The sequence below is a fragment of the Amblyomma mixtum genome, chromosome 9 (assembly GCF_055824585.1).
Source record: "Amblyomma mixtum isolate Tamu chromosome 9, ASM5582458v1, whole genome shotgun sequence".
Lineage (NCBI taxonomy): Eukaryota > Metazoa > Arthropoda > Arachnida > Ixodida > Ixodidae > Amblyomma > Amblyomma mixtum.
The window spans coordinates 86,611,141-86,630,230 of record NC_143020.1 but is presented as its reverse complement, the minus strand read 5'-3'; the positions used below and the strand labels follow the sequence as shown (position 1 = coordinate 86,630,230).

The 19,090-nt window shown below is 44.1% G+C and overlaps 1 protein-coding gene across 1 annotated transcript; it reads left to right on the top strand.

Annotated features, from left to right (window-relative positions):
• Positions 1-236: 236 nt before the first annotated feature.
• Positions 237-3,918, top strand: LOC149329990 (uncharacterized). The gene is made up of 2 exons (XM_089560710.1): positions 237-679; positions 1,926-3,918. The coding sequence occupies exon 2, from the start codon at positions 2,006-2,008 to the stop codon at positions 2,561-2,563; it is 558 nt and encodes a 185-aa protein (XP_089416836.1). The 5' UTR covers positions 237-679; positions 1,926-2,005; the 3' UTR covers positions 2,564-3,918.
• Positions 3,919-19,090: the final 15,172 nt, after the last annotated feature.

The window sequence follows — 19,090 nt, the reverse complement described above, 5'->3', positions numbered from 1 at the left end:
TTTTTTTTCCCTCTGTGCAGTATAACAGGTATAAAAGCTGGGTGTGTTGCTGGGCAAGTTGGTTTGACATCCTGAACATGCAGCGCTGACAGACGAGGGACGAAGCAGAGACGACAGTCACAGGACGCAGTGTCTCACTGCCCTGTGTGTCTCGTCTCTCCTTCGTCCCTCGTCTGTCAGCGCTGCATGTTCAGGAGGTATAAAAGGGTTATTAAAACAATCAGTGCTCTGTCAATGTGTTGTTTCATTACGAATAACTGACTCGCTATTTCTTAAGCCTATGTAGGCAGACTTGTACTGTCCTCATGAAGCCAGAAATTGTGCAAGTTCATTCTTCAATGCAATAGCTGTTCACTGGGTTCCAGTAGGTCTATAAATTCATAGGCAGCAATCAGTTTTTCATGACCATAAATATCGTAATCATCTGCACGCACAATTAAAACTCAAGAATTTTTGCTTTGGAACTCGCTTCTTTTTAAGTTCATCCTACTCAGTCTGCATTGTCTGGAAAAGCTGTTTTACGGGATTGTATTCCATATTGACTGTCTCGTGCACATGACACCACATGAGCTGGTGCACATGTAATCTTTTGTCTTATTGGATGTAATCTGCTTTTCACATGCAGGCTTGCGCTACAGAGACCACGAACATGGTGTACCTTCTGGACAGAACTCACCAGGTTAAAATCTGCAGTTTTTCTGCATGAGCTCTTTCGTGGAGTTTGCCTTTCAACAATCAGCATAAAGGATATGGAAGATTCAGTTTATAGAACTCTGCCAAGTGACGATAATTGCGTACAATATTCTGGAAAGTTTCCTTTGAAATATCAACCTTTGACCGAACTATCACCCCTTTGAGTTCTGTTGAATGATGTAAAAACTTTTGCATGGTTTGACGCCTTGGCTCTCCCTTAGACACTGTCTAAGGAGCAAATAAAGAAAAAAAATGTTGTTGTGCTTTGTTCTAAGCATAGCTAATTGCCATTTGTATCGTTATTAAGCGCAGCTGGGTGGACGTTGGACAGTGTCTGTCATGTGTTGGAATGTTGCCTCACGCCTTCCTGTCTAGTTTGCGTTCCTGCGATGCACCCTCCCACGGCCAGTCTCGAGGAGGAGAGTGCGGTGTGACCCTCCCTAGTTGGTTACCTTAACCAGCAAGAGAGGGCGCCTGCGTTGCGCCGACTTGAGTGCCACAGATTGCGTGACTGCTGCGCACAGGCGGGAGAGCACTCACTCTTGGGCTAGGCAGTTTGTCGTGTACGGTCGCTTCGACGCGGCGCTCCACTCTCCAGCAGTGCAGGGAGGCCTTGTGGTGGGAACATTCTCCTGCCAGCTCGTCCCGTCTTGTTTCGGTGTTTCCCCCTTGCCCTGGCATGGGCAAACGTTTGCTTGTAACTGTACTACTCAGTTGGACGTCCTTGATTCCTTAGCATATCTTGCTAGCTGTCGTTATTGCTCTAGCAATAAATGCCTTTTTATTTGAGCCACAGTGTCATTCCTTTGTTCCTTCAGAGCAAAGCCCACTGTTCGGTGTGCGCTCAGTAGCATACGCGATCACAGGATTGGATCGGGTAGTAATGAACTGTGTCAGCCAAAGTTAAGCGGGGAGAACATATTTTCACTCCTTATTAAATGCCCCATACGCGGTGCCAGTAATGCCAGTGCAAGGGCCAATGGCGGTGACTGGCATGATGATATTTCTTGCCTGCTAAATGTTTTCTTCAGCTGCGTGCAGAATTCACTATAGGGACATTTTGTTTCAGTCCTGAATTGTTCTTAAGACCTATCTGTGAAATAAAACTTTTTATAAACATCTGCACCTGCTGATGAGTGTGTCCTCTGTATTCCTTTTTATCCCTAACTCCTAGTGAACTATGGATTGTAGGTTCTTGCATTTTGTTGAATGTACTTTGTTTTGAAATGCAGGTTCAGTCTTCAGAGAGAACGGACGTGGCGCACCTCCTGTGCAAGATTCAACCAGTGAAAAGCACGTAGTCAGCCACTGCATGGAGTCTACTCCTTCTGGCATGGGTAACCACCGGGGTAATCCCACAGGAAATAATCTGCACGAATGCACCCACTGCAACAAAGGATTCAAGAAAAGATCCACGCTTGTGCAGCATGTCCGAGTCCATACCGGCGACCGCCCATACCATTGTAACGACTGTGGAAAGAACTTTGCACTAAATTCCACCCTAAAGCAACACCGCCGCATTCACACAGGCGACCGCCCATACCACTGTGACCAATGTGGTAGCAGCTTTACACAAAGGGCGAATCTGGGGGTACACCAGCGAACTCACACTGGTGAACGTCCTTACCGTTGCGACCACTGTGGTAGCAGCTTTACATTGAAGAGCAGCCTGGTGGCACACCTTCGTACCCACACGGGTGAAAAGCCGTTTCAGTGCCAGCTGTGCCCCATGGCTTTTGCGGTACGTCGAGGCCTTGTGAGGCACGTTAGATCCCATAAGGGCGAAAAGCCATACCAATGTGACTTGTGCGAAAAGACATTCAGTGAGAGGAAAAATTTGACCTACCACAAGAAGGCTCTTCACAAATAAATATCAGTGCTTCGTGATGACCTTAGTCAATGTGTTTTGCTACCTACCATTTTGTATGCAAACTTACAAGATACTGGCTGACTACCCTATGGAAGGTGTTGGTAGCTAACCTCATCATTAACCCCATCATGCAGTTTTGATCATTAACTTCTCATCGTTAACTCTCGTCATGATCTCTAATGCAGTTTTCAGAAAACATTTGTTCCCTTAGGCAGCACGCAGACGGTCACTCAGTCTTTCCTGAACACGGAGAGTGAGCCTGCTATGCTCGTAAACCTGCATGAATGGAAATAAAATCATGGTAATACGTGGATAGCATGACTTCTTGCTGGGGAGAGACTTTCAAACACTTTATATTGAATATTTATTGCTGGTGCCAGTTGTCGGCCTGCCTCAGTGAAGAGATTTCGTGAAGTAAAAGTGCTCAAAATTTTTTGTAATCTTGTAGCCTGCGGTGGTTAATTTTTGTGACTAACAATATAAACTCATTAATGTCACAACCTCTAAATGTTTGTATCAAAACAGAGGAAAAGTTGATCTTGTGTAAATTTTTGTGTGTTTATTCTTCAGTGTTTGTGGCAGGAATGGTAAAGGGTGATTAGTTGTCCAGACTCAAATGGATGTGTCTTGCGTTAGTTTGAAGAGTTTTCTGTAGTTTCGAATGGGAACTAACAAAAGGGTTCACTAATATCTTCTTTATCATTTCTTAGTGCATTGTCTGCACTGAATGTATATGGTGTATTGATGGATCATTGTGGCGGCACCTTTTTTAATCTCTTTTGGTTGTCAGAATATCGGTGTTTGTTGCCATTTCACATTGTGCTAGCTTCTTTGTTGTGTTGGTGTTACTTGAAAAAGCATTTTTTTTATATAAGGCGTTCTTGATAACAAGCTGCAAAGGTCATGGCTGCTGACACAAAAAATACTGTGTTTAGTACCTACAAAAAACATTGTAATCTTGTAGTGCATTGTAAAGTTCATAATTTGGGTCAACTGTATGAAATTGCCTAGTGCACATGAGTATTATATTGCAATTTTCATTACAAAATGTTGAACACATTCTGGCCCTTTGTAAAACTCACTGTAATGTATCTGACCAAAATGAGAAAAGTGCCTAGCAGTCTTCTAGATTTAGCTATCTGGGAAGCTAACAAAGATGACCGCATAAGTTTTGTAGCCAGTCTGGAGTTTTCTGTGTGTATACTGCTGGTAATTGTGTTGCTAGATTGTGCCCTGTGATCTGCGGAACATATCCTGCTGTAAATTAAGAAGGGAACGAAAACTGCACAGCTGTGCTGAGTTTTCCTAATAAAACCGTTATCATTGCGATGAATAACGGACACTTCGAATGTGTCTTTGACGAATTGCTGCAGGGCATCAGAGTGAAGATAACTGTCACACTGTAACAAACTCCTGTTTATAACGTACGTAGCTCAAGTCGGCGTCTACAGAGACTTCTTTATTTATAAGCTGGATTGAAAAATTTCTGCATGCAAGCTGCTGACCTAATCATGAGCATACATTGCTCGCAAGGCAGCAAGTTGTGGTCTGTGTTCTTTGAGATATAATTGAACATTGGCGCTTGCCTGCAGTTTCTTGAATTAAGAAGAAACTGCGGTTGGCTGAGAGTACAGCTTTCACAGGTGCAAGCCAAGCATCTGATCCGACAGGCTGCTGCACCTCCAGACAAAGAATTGCGACCGAAATTCTGGCTTAGTGGCTGCACGAGTTGCGCGTCTGTTTTGAAGGTAGCTGCAGCATTTTTGTCGTGTTTTAGTTAGACGAGCGATGGCTCTTCATTTGGGTAGAGCAGAATGTTGGGCCAGTTGGTGCAGTGATAAATTCACGAAAACTTGGTGCAGAATAACACAAGACAGACGGAGAAAGACATACACACACACGAGCGCTCGTGTGTGTGTATGTGTTTCTCCCTCGGTCTTGTGTTGTTCTGCACAAAGTTTTCGTGAATATGTCTCTTCTTTTGGCTTTAGGAGGGAAGTGGTCTTTAAAAAAAATTCTGCTAATAAAGTCTTATTTATGGAATCTTCATGGAAGATGTATTTTTGTGTCCTGATTCCAAATATGCAATTTAATTTTATGTGAAAGGTCCTTATGCACTTTATGTACATAAACTTTTTTTGCTGAGAGCATTCAAGAAATTTTTCTGTAGAGATCTTCCTAGAATGCATGTTGTTGGATTCTCTGTTTTTTTTTTATTTAACAAGTACTTTAGGCCCTAGCAGGAGGGGTGAAAAGAATGCAGCATTGCGAATATGAATTCTCGACATCAAGCTTTGCAAGTAGGGTAAAATTATTATCCTGCCTGTCGTAAGAGTTGGGTTACAAAGTTTTGATTTTGCCTTCATAAACGGGAAGAGAAATACCCACTCCTGTTTCTGAAGTGTGAACTTCAAAACCGTGTAACTCAACTTCTATTACAGGCAGGATGACAGTCTTACCCTTATTGCTTAGCTTGATATCAAGAGAAACCAATGGCCTGCCTGCATTTTGTCAGTTTCTATAAAACACACGGCAAAATGTTACATAAAATATTGCAATAAGTAATTTGGGCTATTTTATGTAACATACTTTAGAAAGACTTGTATTATATGAACGCTTGGCATCAGCGTCCAAAAGTGCATGTGCTCTGAAGATTTCATAATTGTGACTTCATTCATAAAATTTTTTTTCTAAGATCCCATCTCTCTTTATTTTAGCAAGAGAATCAAATAGCATCTTCGAGGAACCGTGCAACTTGCCCATCTACCGAGCCAAGCCTTCGGTTGCTTCACCGACTGGCAGGGGGGCACAGCCAAACCTTATGGCTGCCTTTCTGGAAATTGTATAATGTGAGCAGCACCACCAAGTGGGCAATAAACTCCCTTGGATGTCCTGTGGATGTTTTAGATGCCCGTGGTACGTCCAAGGGAGCTTTGATCATCATTAGGCAGTTTGTCATCAGTTACAGAAAATCCAGGTTAGTGCTGATGTTTTAAATTGCTTTTTAAAGAACGTAGATTGTTGCGCGGTCCTGTACATACTTCACATTACCACATATTAAGACATTTTTAGAAGAAATACACTGTGAATGAACATATATTACAAAAATAATTATGAAACAAAAAGATACGAAGAATACGCAGCATCTTATGCTAATGGTTCAAAATCAGCACGCTACGTTGGAAGTGCCATAGTACAAAACAACTGGGAAAGAACAATGCATCTATCTCGGAGTGCATCCATCTTTTCTGCAGTGTGTTACGTTGTGTCTCTGGCTGTAGGAAAAATAGTAAATGATAACATCGGGAACAGCATCATTTTTACTGATACTCTGAGCATACTCGCCTCACTTCACTATGTGAATGCAGTCACACCACTAGTCAGAGACATCATACACAAGGTAGCAAGAGCCACAATAAATAGACACGAGAAAATTTTGCTGTGTTCCAAGCGACATCAAAATCGGTGGTAATCGGAAAGTAGATCAATGTCCTGCAAAAGCTTGCCACAAAGAAATCAAGAGTGAACACTCCCTGTATGTGGCACCCAATAAACTCTATACACTATAAGCTTTCAACCACCATCGTTGAAATAATTAGCCTATGTAACATTTGTATATCCCAAACTAGAGTATGCACGCACTATTTAAGACCTTAATCAACCTAATGCACTAGAAGCAATACAAAGCCACACCATTCGGTTCATCTTTGCTCACTAGCATCACAAAAGTGTCACCAAACTAAATTGCAATGCTCATCTCACAGATTTAACTAACCAATGTCTTATCGCAAGACTATGTCTATATCAAATTTTTTATCATGTTCTGCAGGAGTCTGTTATCATTCCTCCCTACTGCATCTCCAGCTGCACGAACCATGAAAAGACCACCTTTCCTCCACCTGCCTGCACGTCTGTCTTCATTTTTTTACGCACTGCGAAAGACTGGAATGACTTGCCCAGCCATGTCATGCCCTATACTAACTGATTGATCACTATCCGAGTCATCAACTGAAGCAACATTATGCTCTGTAATCCGCTCCCTCATGTAATACCCCTTGAAAGGGCCTTTGAGATAGTAAGAATTGAATAAATAAAATTGTTGAAATGAAATATTGAAGTAAATCTTAAGATACACCTAGTAAAACCTATTATAGCAGAATGGAGGTCATGGTCACTCTAAAAATGATTCATTGAAGTCATTTATATGGATATACCTAGAAAAAAATAGGTTTAAAGGGCTTTCAAGCAAGTGCTGAAATAAATTGGGACCAACTGCGTTTTGGCTGAAAAGTATGTCATTTTGATCAAGCAGAGAGAAAGAGCAAGGGTTACAACTGCAATGAGGGACTTAATTGGGTCATATGATTATTTGGGTATCATAAAGGAAAATAAAAACAAATAATTTGGTTGTTATTAAGTTTTTAGGTTGAAAGGTCTTTTAGTTTAATTGTTATCAAAATTACTGAATCAAGCAAGAAAACTATGTAAAGCATATATCGAATCCCATTAAATATGAAGCCTGCAGGAATATACAATCGGATCAACCTGTGCTCACTGCAAAAATGATGCAGATAACATAGTAAGTGCCAATAGTCCCTATAGAAGATTTTAGATACCCAGATTACAGTATAAATGTATCATAAATCAATAACATCTTCAGAACAATGCTTGCAAAATTTCAATTCAGGTCATTTATTTAGCAGAACAAAATAAAAGGTACTGCACTCATTATGCGTTTACGCTGATGAATGCCTGATAATGTACCAGCGCGCCTATATAGCTCAACGTCATTTTATGTCGCCTTCGCATATATTGGACGAATGCACTACACAGTTTTATTCTGGCAAAAGAGGATAAGCTTGCGAGTTGTGCGGAGAAGTGCTCACCATAAATCATACCTGATGTTCATGCACAAAGCTGCACAAAGTGAGAAAAAATATTTTCAACTGTTTTATTCTGGATATATGCTGGTCTTTTCAAAAACCCTTGTTTGCTCTTTCGAGAAAGTGTGCTTGTGGAAATGTCTCATTTTTAAATATTTAAAAAAAAGCAAGCTTATCAAACTATGAGGTTTTATAAGCATCCCAGAGGTTTCTTAAAAGCAAACAAATTCTATCCTCTGGTGGGCGCATGGTAGTCGTAGTCGCATATACGCGCCATAAAACTCAACGCAAAGACAAGCACGTAAGTGATATATCTTGTTGAGCGATATATATCTGCTTTTGAAATTTGCTCCCAGGAATTTTTTTAGTCAAAATCCGGCAGGTAAATATGGAAGTCTCTGTATGTTGTGGAAGAGGGAGCTCGCATACCAGGGTGATACCTCCTCTACTCCACAACGAATGCGCCGAAATCGATTACAACTGGCGGAGTAGAACGTTACCATCTACAATTGCAATTAATGAAGTGTCCCTCCAAAGGATCTCGTTGTAGCGTCACCTTAACGCGTTTGCTGAAAATAAGCCCGGACAGGAGCTGTATTTTAAAACTCTACGCATGATGAGGTCCTTGTAAAAGGCGTTCACGATAGGCGTGACATGCGTTGTGCGTGGCGGCTTCGAGCTGGACGCGTTCTATAGTGCTGCTCATTCAACGCATCGGCGGAGTGTAGTTTCAATACAGTGGAGAGGATTCGCCGCATATGGTTTCTATTCGGGCAGTTAGCAGTGGCGACGAGCAAACCATCGCACGTGCAAATTAAGCCGGATATAAAATTCGGATACAAAATTCAAGCATTGCGCTGCAGCGGGTGCGATATCGAAACCAACAGTTTTGCTTTAGATCACGCTGGAAGGTCACAGCCGACAGCCAGTTTTCAAACAACTATAGTGCAGTGGAGAATGATCTCCACATATGGTTTCTATTTGCGCCGTTCGCAGTGGCGGTCAGTAAACCGTCGCACGTACAAGTTAAGCCGCGGATATAAAATTCAGATACAAAATTCAAGCATTGCGCCACATCAGGCGCGATATCGAAACCAACAGTGTCGAATTTCGGTTTTGCTTTCAATCGCTTTGGAAGGTCGGAACTGAATGCCAGTTTTCAATCAACTATACCTTGGGCACAGCTCAAACTTTCCTTCGTCGTTAATACTTAATTGATGACATGATCCTAATAATGTTTTCTTTTATACATCTATTGAAACGTGCCTACGCCTACCATGAGAGACGATGTATGATGGCGCAAGCTGCATCGCGGGTGGCATCAATAATCACACACTTTTCGTGCCTAGGGGACCTGCTTTTCGTGTGTTGCTGGTTGTGACAGTTCCTTCAGGTTCCTCTAGCTGTCGAATTACATAATTTGTGTTGTCGGTCTGTAAGGAGAATAAGACGGAAGGAGTGCGCTGACGTATCCTTGCGGGATGCTGCTGTTTCTGTGGTTCTCCTGGTGGTTCCGGCTTGTTCATCATTGGTGAGGCCGTTCTACGTTGGGGGGTTTTGGCCAAGGCTTAGGTTAAGACGCAGTTCATGTGAACCTGAGGGCGCGTTTTGCTGAGAGATGTCTTTGACCTCCCCAGGTGGAGGGTTGGCAGCTTGGTTTGCCAGCTTGCCAGCCCAAAGCCTGCCGCTTGAGTCCTTCCAAAAAATGGCATTGATGCAATTCCTGTGGCTCTCGTCCCAATCGGTGACGGTGCGATCAAAATGAAAACCACCCAAACGAATTCAACAGGAGCTAAGATCATTGTCTGCAAGTCCTCAGACATCGCTTGTGTAGCAGTCTTGCTTCAGTGCAAAATTTTCAGCTCATTGCCAGTGAGAGCATTCATTCCCGAACAGCTTGCATGTGTCAGGGGTATTGTGCGTGGTATCGCCCAGTATCTTCCCCGCAAGAAATTATAGAGTAATTTTAGAATGCAGGAGTTGGAGTCCGCCGGCGCGGTGGCTCAGTGGTTATGGTGCTCAACTGCTGACCCAGAAGACGCGGGTTCGATCCCGGCCGCGGCGGCGGAATTTCTTTGGAGGAGAAATTCTAGAGGCCCTTTTACTGTGCGCTGTCAGTGCACGTTAAAGAACCCCAGGTGGTCGAAATTTCCGGAGCCCTTCACTGCGGCGTCTCATAGCCTGAGCCGCTTTGGGACGTTAAACCCCCCAAACCAAACCAAACCAGGAGTTGGAGTCCTTTCAGTCAATCGGTGCAGTAGAGAGGTCCATGGCTTGCGTGTGGCTACTGAGTCTGTGATAAAAACTTTTGCCGGCTCTTCCTGCCCTCATGAGCTAAAAGTCTGGCCGATTGTATACCGTGCAGACACTCTGCAACCGCCCCCTCTGCAATGCACCAACTGTTGGCGGTTTGGGCATAGTGGCAGAGCATGCAAGTCAGAGACCTGCTGCCGTTTCGTTGGAGAAGGTCATGCTCCTGATAACAGCACCTCAGAGCAGCCTCATTGCTGCCTCTGCAGCAATAACCACCCAGCAGATGGTGCCGATTGCGCAAAACGCAATGAAGAGTGCAGCTTGTTTAACATCTCCAAAGAGAAGTGGTGCTCCAGAGCTAAAGCTTACGCTCTTCTCAACAGGAAAAAGATTCATACACTAGTCTTTTTCCTGTTGAGAAGAGCGTAAGCTTTAGCTCTGGAGCACCACTTCTCTTTGGAGATGTTAAAAAAGAAGATAAAAAAAAGATGGAGATGTTAAAAAAAAAAAAGATTCATACACTAGTTGCCGCCGCGGTGGCTCAGTGGCTATGGTGCTCGGCTGCTGACCCAAAAGACGCGGGTTCGATCCCGGCCGCGGCGGCTGGAATTTCTTTGGAGGAGAAATTCTAGAGGCCCGTGTACTGTGCGATGTCAGTGCATGTTAAAGAACCCCAGGTGGTCGAAATTTGCGGAGCCCTCCACTACGGCGTCTCTCATAGCCTTAGTCGCTTTGGGACGTTAAACCCCATAAACCAAACCAACCATACACTAGTCATGTGCGTGCTTCTGTTGGGGACACTGAGTCCAACTTGGCTGCCTCCACTGTCACCACTGTAGAAAAAGCCCGTAACATTGTGGCTGAGCGAATACTAAACACACTTTCTGAGGCGTTGGCTCAGTATGTTGCGGTTCAGTCTGTGTCACCATCAACATCCGTTCTGGCAGCAACGTCTGCATCTGTTTCAGCTTGTGCAGCTAGTGCTAGCCGCTCGACATCACCTGCTGATGCTTCCCAAGTCCCACCTAACATCTCTGTTCCTAGCAGTGCATGTCGCCCCGACATGTGCACAACAGATGTCGAAATGTCCTGTCCTACGCAGAAGTGTTGTGCTTCCTTGTCACCATCTAAATCTGGTTCTCCCCAGATTAAAACTAAAAAAGAACCACCCAATTTTCTTCCCCATGTTGATATCCTCAAAGAGGCACAGTGGCTCAGTGCTTACGGCACTCGGCTGCTGGCCCGAAAGACGCAGGTTCGGTCCCGGCCGCGACGGCTGAATTTTGATGGAGGCGAAATTCTAGAGGCCCCTGTACTGTGCGATCTCAGTGCACGTTAAAGAACTCCAGATGGTCGAAATTTCTGGAGCCCTTCACTACAGTGTCCCTTATAGCCTGAGTTGCTTTGGGACGTTAAACCCCAATAAACCAATCAAATAGGCGGTTTCTGCCTCTTCAGTTGGTCAATAATCAGGGCAGGTATCAGTGTTAGAATGGAATTGCTGCTCTGTACTCTCTTCTCTTCCAGATCTAGAACTACTTATTCACAAACATAACCCTGGTATCATACTTTTACAAGAAAGGTGGTTATCACCTTATAAATCATTTTCAGTAAGAAACTTTAGAGTTTTCATATCATATCGAAATGCTGGTAGGGGAGGTGGATTGGTAACCATGCTATCTAAACATATGTGTCATCAGGCATCTGTCTCTACGAAAATTCGTCTCCCTGACCGAGCTTTTAGCAATCAAAAATTTAATTTCCACAGTGTGCCGATGTTACAATTGCTAATGTCTATTTTCCTTCAGATGTACACAGGACAGACTGTTTAGACAGCTTGGTGGCTGGCTAAACCAGTGTAGTCATTGCAGAAGGTTTTAATTACCACCATAGTGATTGGGAAAGTCGTGCTGATTCCTGCGGCCAGCTTCTCTGTTTGTGGCTGTCTGCAAATGCTGTACACTGCTGCAATTCAAGAGAAACAACTTTTATGCGAGGTTTTGCTCGCTCAGCCATTGACTTAACATCATCAGCAGGCAGGCTGATTGGTCGACAGAAGATTCGGGTACATCTAGTGACCACTTTCCTATAACTTTCACTATCCAGTTATGTCTGCTCAAAAATAGTTATGTAACCCATAAATTTGTCCACCATAGTATTTATAAAAGTTTGATGTCCGCCTCACTTACCTCTGTAGTCAGTACTAGCCGGGATGACAGAGCTCAGCAGACAGTTTCACTTTTGCAAAGTGCTGTAGACCACTCAATATTCACTGTGCCCGCAGCAGCCTCTAATACACAGTGGTCTCCCTGGTGGTCTGAAGAATGCGAGAAGGCCTATCGTCGTAGAAAAGCGACCTGGAAGAGGCTATCCTGCAACCAGAGTCCAGCTAATTGGTTAAGTTACAAATTTTTCTCTGCATCTTTAAAAAGAACAATTGCAAAAGCCTAGGAGGAATATAACGAAAATTTAAACACTTATCTTTCAAATCCTCGTAATCTGTAGGCCCTGTATAGATTCATGGAACGTAACAAGAGTTCTCCAGTCGCTCACCTCACTTCTTCAACAGTGTTATCACCACAAAAGGCTCAGGAAACCGTGGAGAGTATTGCTGAAGGACTGGCGTTACGTTTCCAGACGCGGAGAAACGTCCCTTTGTGCACAGTCTCACCCTCTTCGGATTATACCGAGGTTGACGCATCAGAGCTCCTTTCAGTCCTGGTGATGTTGCATCCTGAAGCTCAAGGAAAAGAAGATGGTGTCATGGGCGTCCGGAAGGGGGGGCAAGGGGGGGCGGTTGCCCCCCTTGGAATTACGGATATTATTTATGCACTAGTAGAAAACAACTACACATCTGCCGCCTCCCCCATAAGTGGCCATCGGGTGCACCCCCCTGGAAAAAGTTCTGCGGACGCCCTTGGATGGTGTCACTGTTGGTGTAATTAAAATTTTAGCCCAGGATTTTACGAGCAACCTCTTAGATATTGTCAGTGCTTGATTGAAAAATGCATGGATTTCAAGCGTTTGGAAGGTAGCGAACATTGTTTTATTGATGAAAGATGCAGGGAAAGGATACATGAGAAGAATGGCCTGAGGGGCGAGTTGGTGCATGGTGAAATGAGCGGCGGCGCAACAAGGACACTAACAAGTAACTGTTCATTACATGGAAAGGTGGCATATTTAAACATACAGCTCAGGCAAGACACTCATCGCATTATCGCTCCGAACCAAACATGTGGAAAAAAGCAGCAACACCAGGAGAACAGACAAGAAACCTTTAACCCCTGCAGAAAAAGCTAAGAGATTCTGATAACAGAAATTAGAGGAGGAGGCCATCTCTTGGCAAAAGCAGTGTCAAACAATCTATTTCATTAAACAGTTTTTCTCTCTCTCATGAGAAGCAAAACCAGTCAGAAACCAAATATCGAAAATAAAAAGTAAGAAAAAAAAATGACAATCGTAGCAAAGGCAGACTCTAGCACATGAAGGAAAAGCAGTCAGAACCCGAAAAAACAACACAAAGGAAGGGACCAAAACAATAACAAAATTAACAACCCGCCTAAACAAACAACAGACGGCTGCTAGAAATGCAGGGCTGAAAAGACGCACAGTACATGATGTCACAAAAAACTATCAAAAAAGGACACTTCATTTCTACGGAGGGATACTGAAAAGTCGCTAACACAAGTGCTACCCTTCTTATTGATCATAAAAGCCTCAAGAATTTCACGTGCCACCTGATCGCAACTCCTGCCCAGAATCCTTATTCCGTTTAGCACTGGTTCACACTTGCAATCTTTACAATGTAGGAGCAAATTCGACCTGCCTCCGTTTTCTAACAATTTTTCTAACGACAGGGCGCGGGAGCATAAAAAATCGTTAGAAAACGGAGGCGGGTTGAATTCTGCAGGGGTTAAAGGTTTCTTGTCCGTTAATCTGATGTTGCTGCTTTTTTTCCACGTGTTACGATCAGAGCGATAATGCGATGAGTGTCATGCCTGAGCTGTATGTTTCAATATGCCACCTTTACATGTAGTGAACAGTTGGTAGTGTGCTCATGTGGTGTCCCTTTCGTGTTAGCGTCCTTGTTGCGCTGCCATTCATTTCAAAGCATACGTCTTAGATAATATTCGGCCGATTGCACTAAGTTCAAATCTATCCAAATTAATAGAAAGAAAAGTGCATAGTAATCTCACAAAACATGTTTAAGATGTTAATGGTCTTAGCTCAGTACAGGTTGGCTTTCGTCGCGGATGCTCTATATGGTCTGCACATGTGGATCTGGGGAGTAGAGTCTGGCTCTTGATATGCAGAAGGGAAGCTTCAGCTTTGGTCACTCTTTATGTAGCAAAGGCCTATGGTAGTGTAAAACATACTATTTTACTTAACAGACTTTTGCAGTTACATCCTCTAACCTACATTTATCTGTGGATTACTGAATTTCTGAAGGACAGATACTTTTACTACACAGAGGGATCCCTATGTTCTAATACTTATTATCAGTCAAGAGGAGTGCCGCAAGGTTTGGTGCTATCACTGCTGCTTTTTAATATTTTGGTCAGTGACATCCCCATTCGTCCTGATATAACAGTTTTTTTTTTCACTTTGGCCAGGGATATCCATTCCCTTTACCGGATTCTGCAGAGATATTCTGATGCTGTTGGAGTTTGGTTGCACCATATTAATTCATCCCTGAATGTTAACAAATGTGGCATACCGGTATTTCCTCCAGACACGCTTTTGCACATTTCATTAGTCCATCGCTCTAACCAGATTCCACAAGCGGAATCCATTCAATATCTGGGTGTTACTTATCACCCAGCATTAGATTGGAGCCTTCATATAATGAACAATGTGTTTGAAGGGGAACACGCTCTAGGCCGGCTGAGACGAATCGACAATAAAAAGTTTGGGATGCGCCGCGACACATTATTGTTACTGTACAAAGCCTATGTAAGACCTATACATGAATTCAGTTGCATTCTGTTCTCTGGTAGCGCAAACTACGAGATGTAACTATTAATCTTACTGGAAAGACGAGCTCTACGTCTCTGCCTTGGTCTCCCAAAATCAGTTTCAAACACCCTGCTTTATCTCAAAGCCAGTATCCCTGATCTAATTTCCCGCTTTCAAGTACTCACGGTGCGAACTTTCCTCAGGTCGTTGGACCCGATGACTGGTGTCAGGCTGTCTGAGGTATCATTGACGCGGCTGCGATGTAGGATTCCCAGTTCATATTTATATCTATGCGGATGTGGGTGGTCGCCGACAAACCTATGTGACTCATGCGGGCACGCTGAATCTGTGGACCATTTCCTTCTCTACTGTCCAAAGTTCGCACTTCAGAGAAAGATTTACCTGGAGGTCCCTCTCCAGGTTAGGGCTCCCGTTATCTCTGCCAGTGTTCTTATCCTTCGGTGCTAGCGCCAAAGGATTTGCATTGGGTTCAATTTGTGGGATTCTCCGTGATTACATAATTGCAACTGGTCGGTTGATTCGCTAACTCTTGTAAAATTCTTGGAGTTTTTCTTTTTTTTTCACTGCAGTGTTCTTTGTTATTTAACTTTAAATATTCTTCTGTCGTTTTTCATTGACACATTTTTCAAAATTCACGCTTGGCTCCAATATTTTGTCGTAATTGCTGATGGAAATTTCCTTGTTTATGTCGCTACACCTTGGCCAATTCCCCCACGTGGGTATGCGCCATTCTTAAGAGGATGAAGAAGAAGAAGAAATCAATGTGCATACAAAGCAAGGATAACATTATTCGACCGCAGTCGTGGCCCAGTGGTTTGAGCGCCCCTCTTGGCTGCGGGAGGTGGGTGGTTCGAAACCCACCACCGGGCACCCACTGGTTAAAAGGGTACAAGCGTCACCCGGCCTGGCGCCTGGCTTTCCTTAGGGGTGTACGTTTGGCAGTAGTAAAAAAGGGCCACAAGTCGGGCTTCTACCGCACCAGGCAGATGTAAGGTTGCTTGACAGGGGAACTTATCACTCATCTGTCGAGGCAACTGTTTGGTCTAAGACCCTTTTCCCAAGCATCTCACCCTAGAAGAGCCGAGCACCAGGCCAGGGGAAATCTTGTACCCATTAAAGAAACCGGTGGGTACCCGGCGGCACTGGGGATCGAACCCAGCACCTCCCGAATGCGAGGCGGATGCTCTACCACAAGGCCACGCTAGGCCACCGCAGTCGTGGCCTAGAGGCTTGGTCGTCCGCTTCGGCTGTGGGAGGTGGTTGGTTCGAAACCCACCACCGGACACCCACCGGTAAAAATGGGTACAAGCCACCCCCGGCCCGGCGCTCGGCTTCTTCAGGGGTGTGCGCTTGGAAGAGGCTCCGCAAACCCAGCTGTGTCCTTTCGGGGGCAAAACCAGTTTCGAACACCATCAGCCTGCAAAGGTGGTTCGTGATTCAGTTCAGAGTTCACAGTTTCGACGGAGTTTCAAGAGTTCGATGAAGTTTAAACGAGTTCGCTCTAACGTGAGTTCAGTGGTACTGCGCCAACTTGAGCAAAAAGCTGCGCCTTACAGAAAAATAAAAAGGCCACAAGTCGAGCTTCTGCCGCACGAGGCGGGCTTATGGTTGCTTGACGGCGGAACTTATCGCTGATCCGTCAAGGCAACTGTTTGGTCTAAGACCCTTTTCCCAAGCATCTCAGCCTAGAAGAGCCGAGCACCAGGCCAGGGGAAATCTTGTACCCATTAAAGAAACCGATGGGTACCCGACGGCACTGGGGATCGAACCCAGCACCTCCCGAATGCGAGGCGGATGCTCTACCACAAGGCCACGCTTCGGTAGCGTATGGCAGCGTACACTTGTGAAGATATGCTCAGTCTTTGTACATGCGTGCCCAAATGTCATCGTGCAGTCATGAAAGAGATTTGGGCTCATTGACGCTTTTTTCAGTAACATAAAAGCTGCAAAACTCTATGTCGCAATACCAGACAAATTTTCTTCAGTGAAATTTGCTGGAATTATTCCTTTAAACCTGCTACTTGAACACTTGCATCAGTTGGCAAGTAGATACAATAGGCTGCAAAGCTGCATTTGTCGTTAATTTATGAACACTCATATGGGGGTGTGTTTTTGGTCGGGACCATCTCATTGACTCGGTTACCAGTGAACTTTCCACACCTTATTTCTCATGTAGCAGGCTTTAGCAAAGACAGCACGTTCGTGGAGATTGCGCCGTTCGCATTTCTTCTCGGATACCTACGTTCTCTTGTGTTTGTAATCGCATAGCAAATGCAACAATTAGTTCTTTTGCAGTATAGAGCTTTGCGGTAAAAAGGGTGATTATTTATGAATTCTGTGCCGTTATGTGTGAAAACCGTTCATGGTGCGTTACGGTGACTTGTGTAAGCTGGTTAACCATATCCCGATGACGGTACCTTTAACCAGGAGTTTATGCCGAAAACTGGTACAAACAGCTTCAACGCATGTCACCAGTGTTTTTTTTTTTATACTGAAGTAGTCTCCTTGGCATGCAAGTATAAAATTCTTTTTCCACATCCTAATATAGCCGCTTCACTGGAATGAAAAATGCATTATACCCTTCAGATCCACTAAATGGTCTTTTTTAAAAAGCAGGACTACATCCCATAACCATATTGAACAATGCCTGTGTATTTTTTGTGTGTGTGCTGTGCCTTTTTTGTGTGTTCTCGATTTTGCAGCCAGTGAAGGAGCACCAGTTGCCAGGGGAAGAACATTCCAGAGGAAGAACTGCAGCCAGTCTATGCTGACCCGTAGCTTGATGCCCCTGTCCTGTAAAATATGTATTGTGGGACATGTCTTTTGTTGGCCTCTGTTGGCAGACTTGAACTGACCTTCCCATGAAACCAGAAAATATGCAGGTTTGTCAATGCAGTGGCTGTTGGCTAGGTTCTAATAGGTCTGTAAATTTATAGGCAATTGTCTCTTTTTCGTGGGCGTAGGTATAGTAATCTGCATGCAGAATTAAAAGCCAATGGTGTTGCTTTGGAACTCGCTTCTTCTCAGTCTCGTCCTACTGAATTTGCACAACCTGGTAAAGCTGTTTTACGAGTGTATTCTGTATTCATTGTGTCATCCACATGACACCACGTGAGCTGTTGCACATGTAATCTTTTGTCTTAGTGAATGTTGTCTGGTTTTCACATGCAGGCTTGAGCTCCGGGGATCACAAACATGGTGTACCTTCTGGACAGAACTCATCAGGTTGGTGTCTACAGTTTTTCTCTTTTTCTCCATATATGCTTTCGTGAAGGTTGTCTTTTGACAGTCAGCGTGAAGGATATGGAAGCTTCAGTTTGCAGAACTCTGCTAAGTGACAATATTGACCTTCGATATCCTGGAAAGTTGTGTTCTTTGAAATATCAACTCTTTACCAAACTGTCACCCCTGTGAGTTCTGTGCGATGATGTTAAAACTTCACAGGGTTTGACGCCTCCTGCGGCTGTTAGCCTTTAGCCTTGGCCCTCTCTTCAACACTGTCTGAGAGGCAAATAAAGCAAAAGAAATGGCATTGTCCTATGTGCTAAGCGTCACTAATTGCCATTCATCTAGCTATTAAGTGCACCTGGGTGGATTTTGGACAGTGCCTGTCGTGTGTCGGTACATTGCCCACGCCTTCCCCTGTGGTTTCCGTTCCTGCGATGCACCCTCCCATGGCCGGTCTCAAGGAGGGGAGTGCCATGTGACCCTCCCTAGTTAGTTACCTTAACTAACAAGAGAGGGTGACTGCATTGCACCGACATGAGCACCACAGATTGCATGGTTGCTGCGAACATGCAGGAGAGCACTCTCTCTTGGGCTAAGCAATTTGTCGCGAATGTTCGTTTCGACGCGGCGATCCACTCTCCACTAGTGCAGGGAGGCCTTGTGGTGGAAACATTCTCCCGCCAGCTCGTTCCGTCTTGTTTCGGAACTTTTCTCATTCGGATTCGGTCATTTCGGAATTTTTTCACTTATGCAATATTCTTTCATTTCTCAATCAAAGCAGAAACATCAAGGATGAAAATTGCACGAAAATTGCTCTTGGCGTTTCGTGCCTCTGTGTTTGACACACGACATTTATCCTGAATCTTGTGCTGTATGACCTCGAATCTGCGAATGCTTGCTTACGTAATTCGATGTAACTCCAGCACTTCACACTCTTCCTTTGTCTCCTGGTTGGCGCTGTGCGAAGACTGTAGCTCTGTTAAACCTGTCCTGTATTGTGGGGTGAATTTTACATTCTATTGTATTTGATGCTGTTTACTTGTTTTTGGGTTTCCTTTTGGCTTTGCTGAAGAGTACACTATGATTCCTTGTGGTTTGTCATAAGTGACTGACCTCATTTTGTCATTCTACCAAGCATTATTGACTCTGTCAAAACTATATTCATTGCTGTGTATATCTGCACATC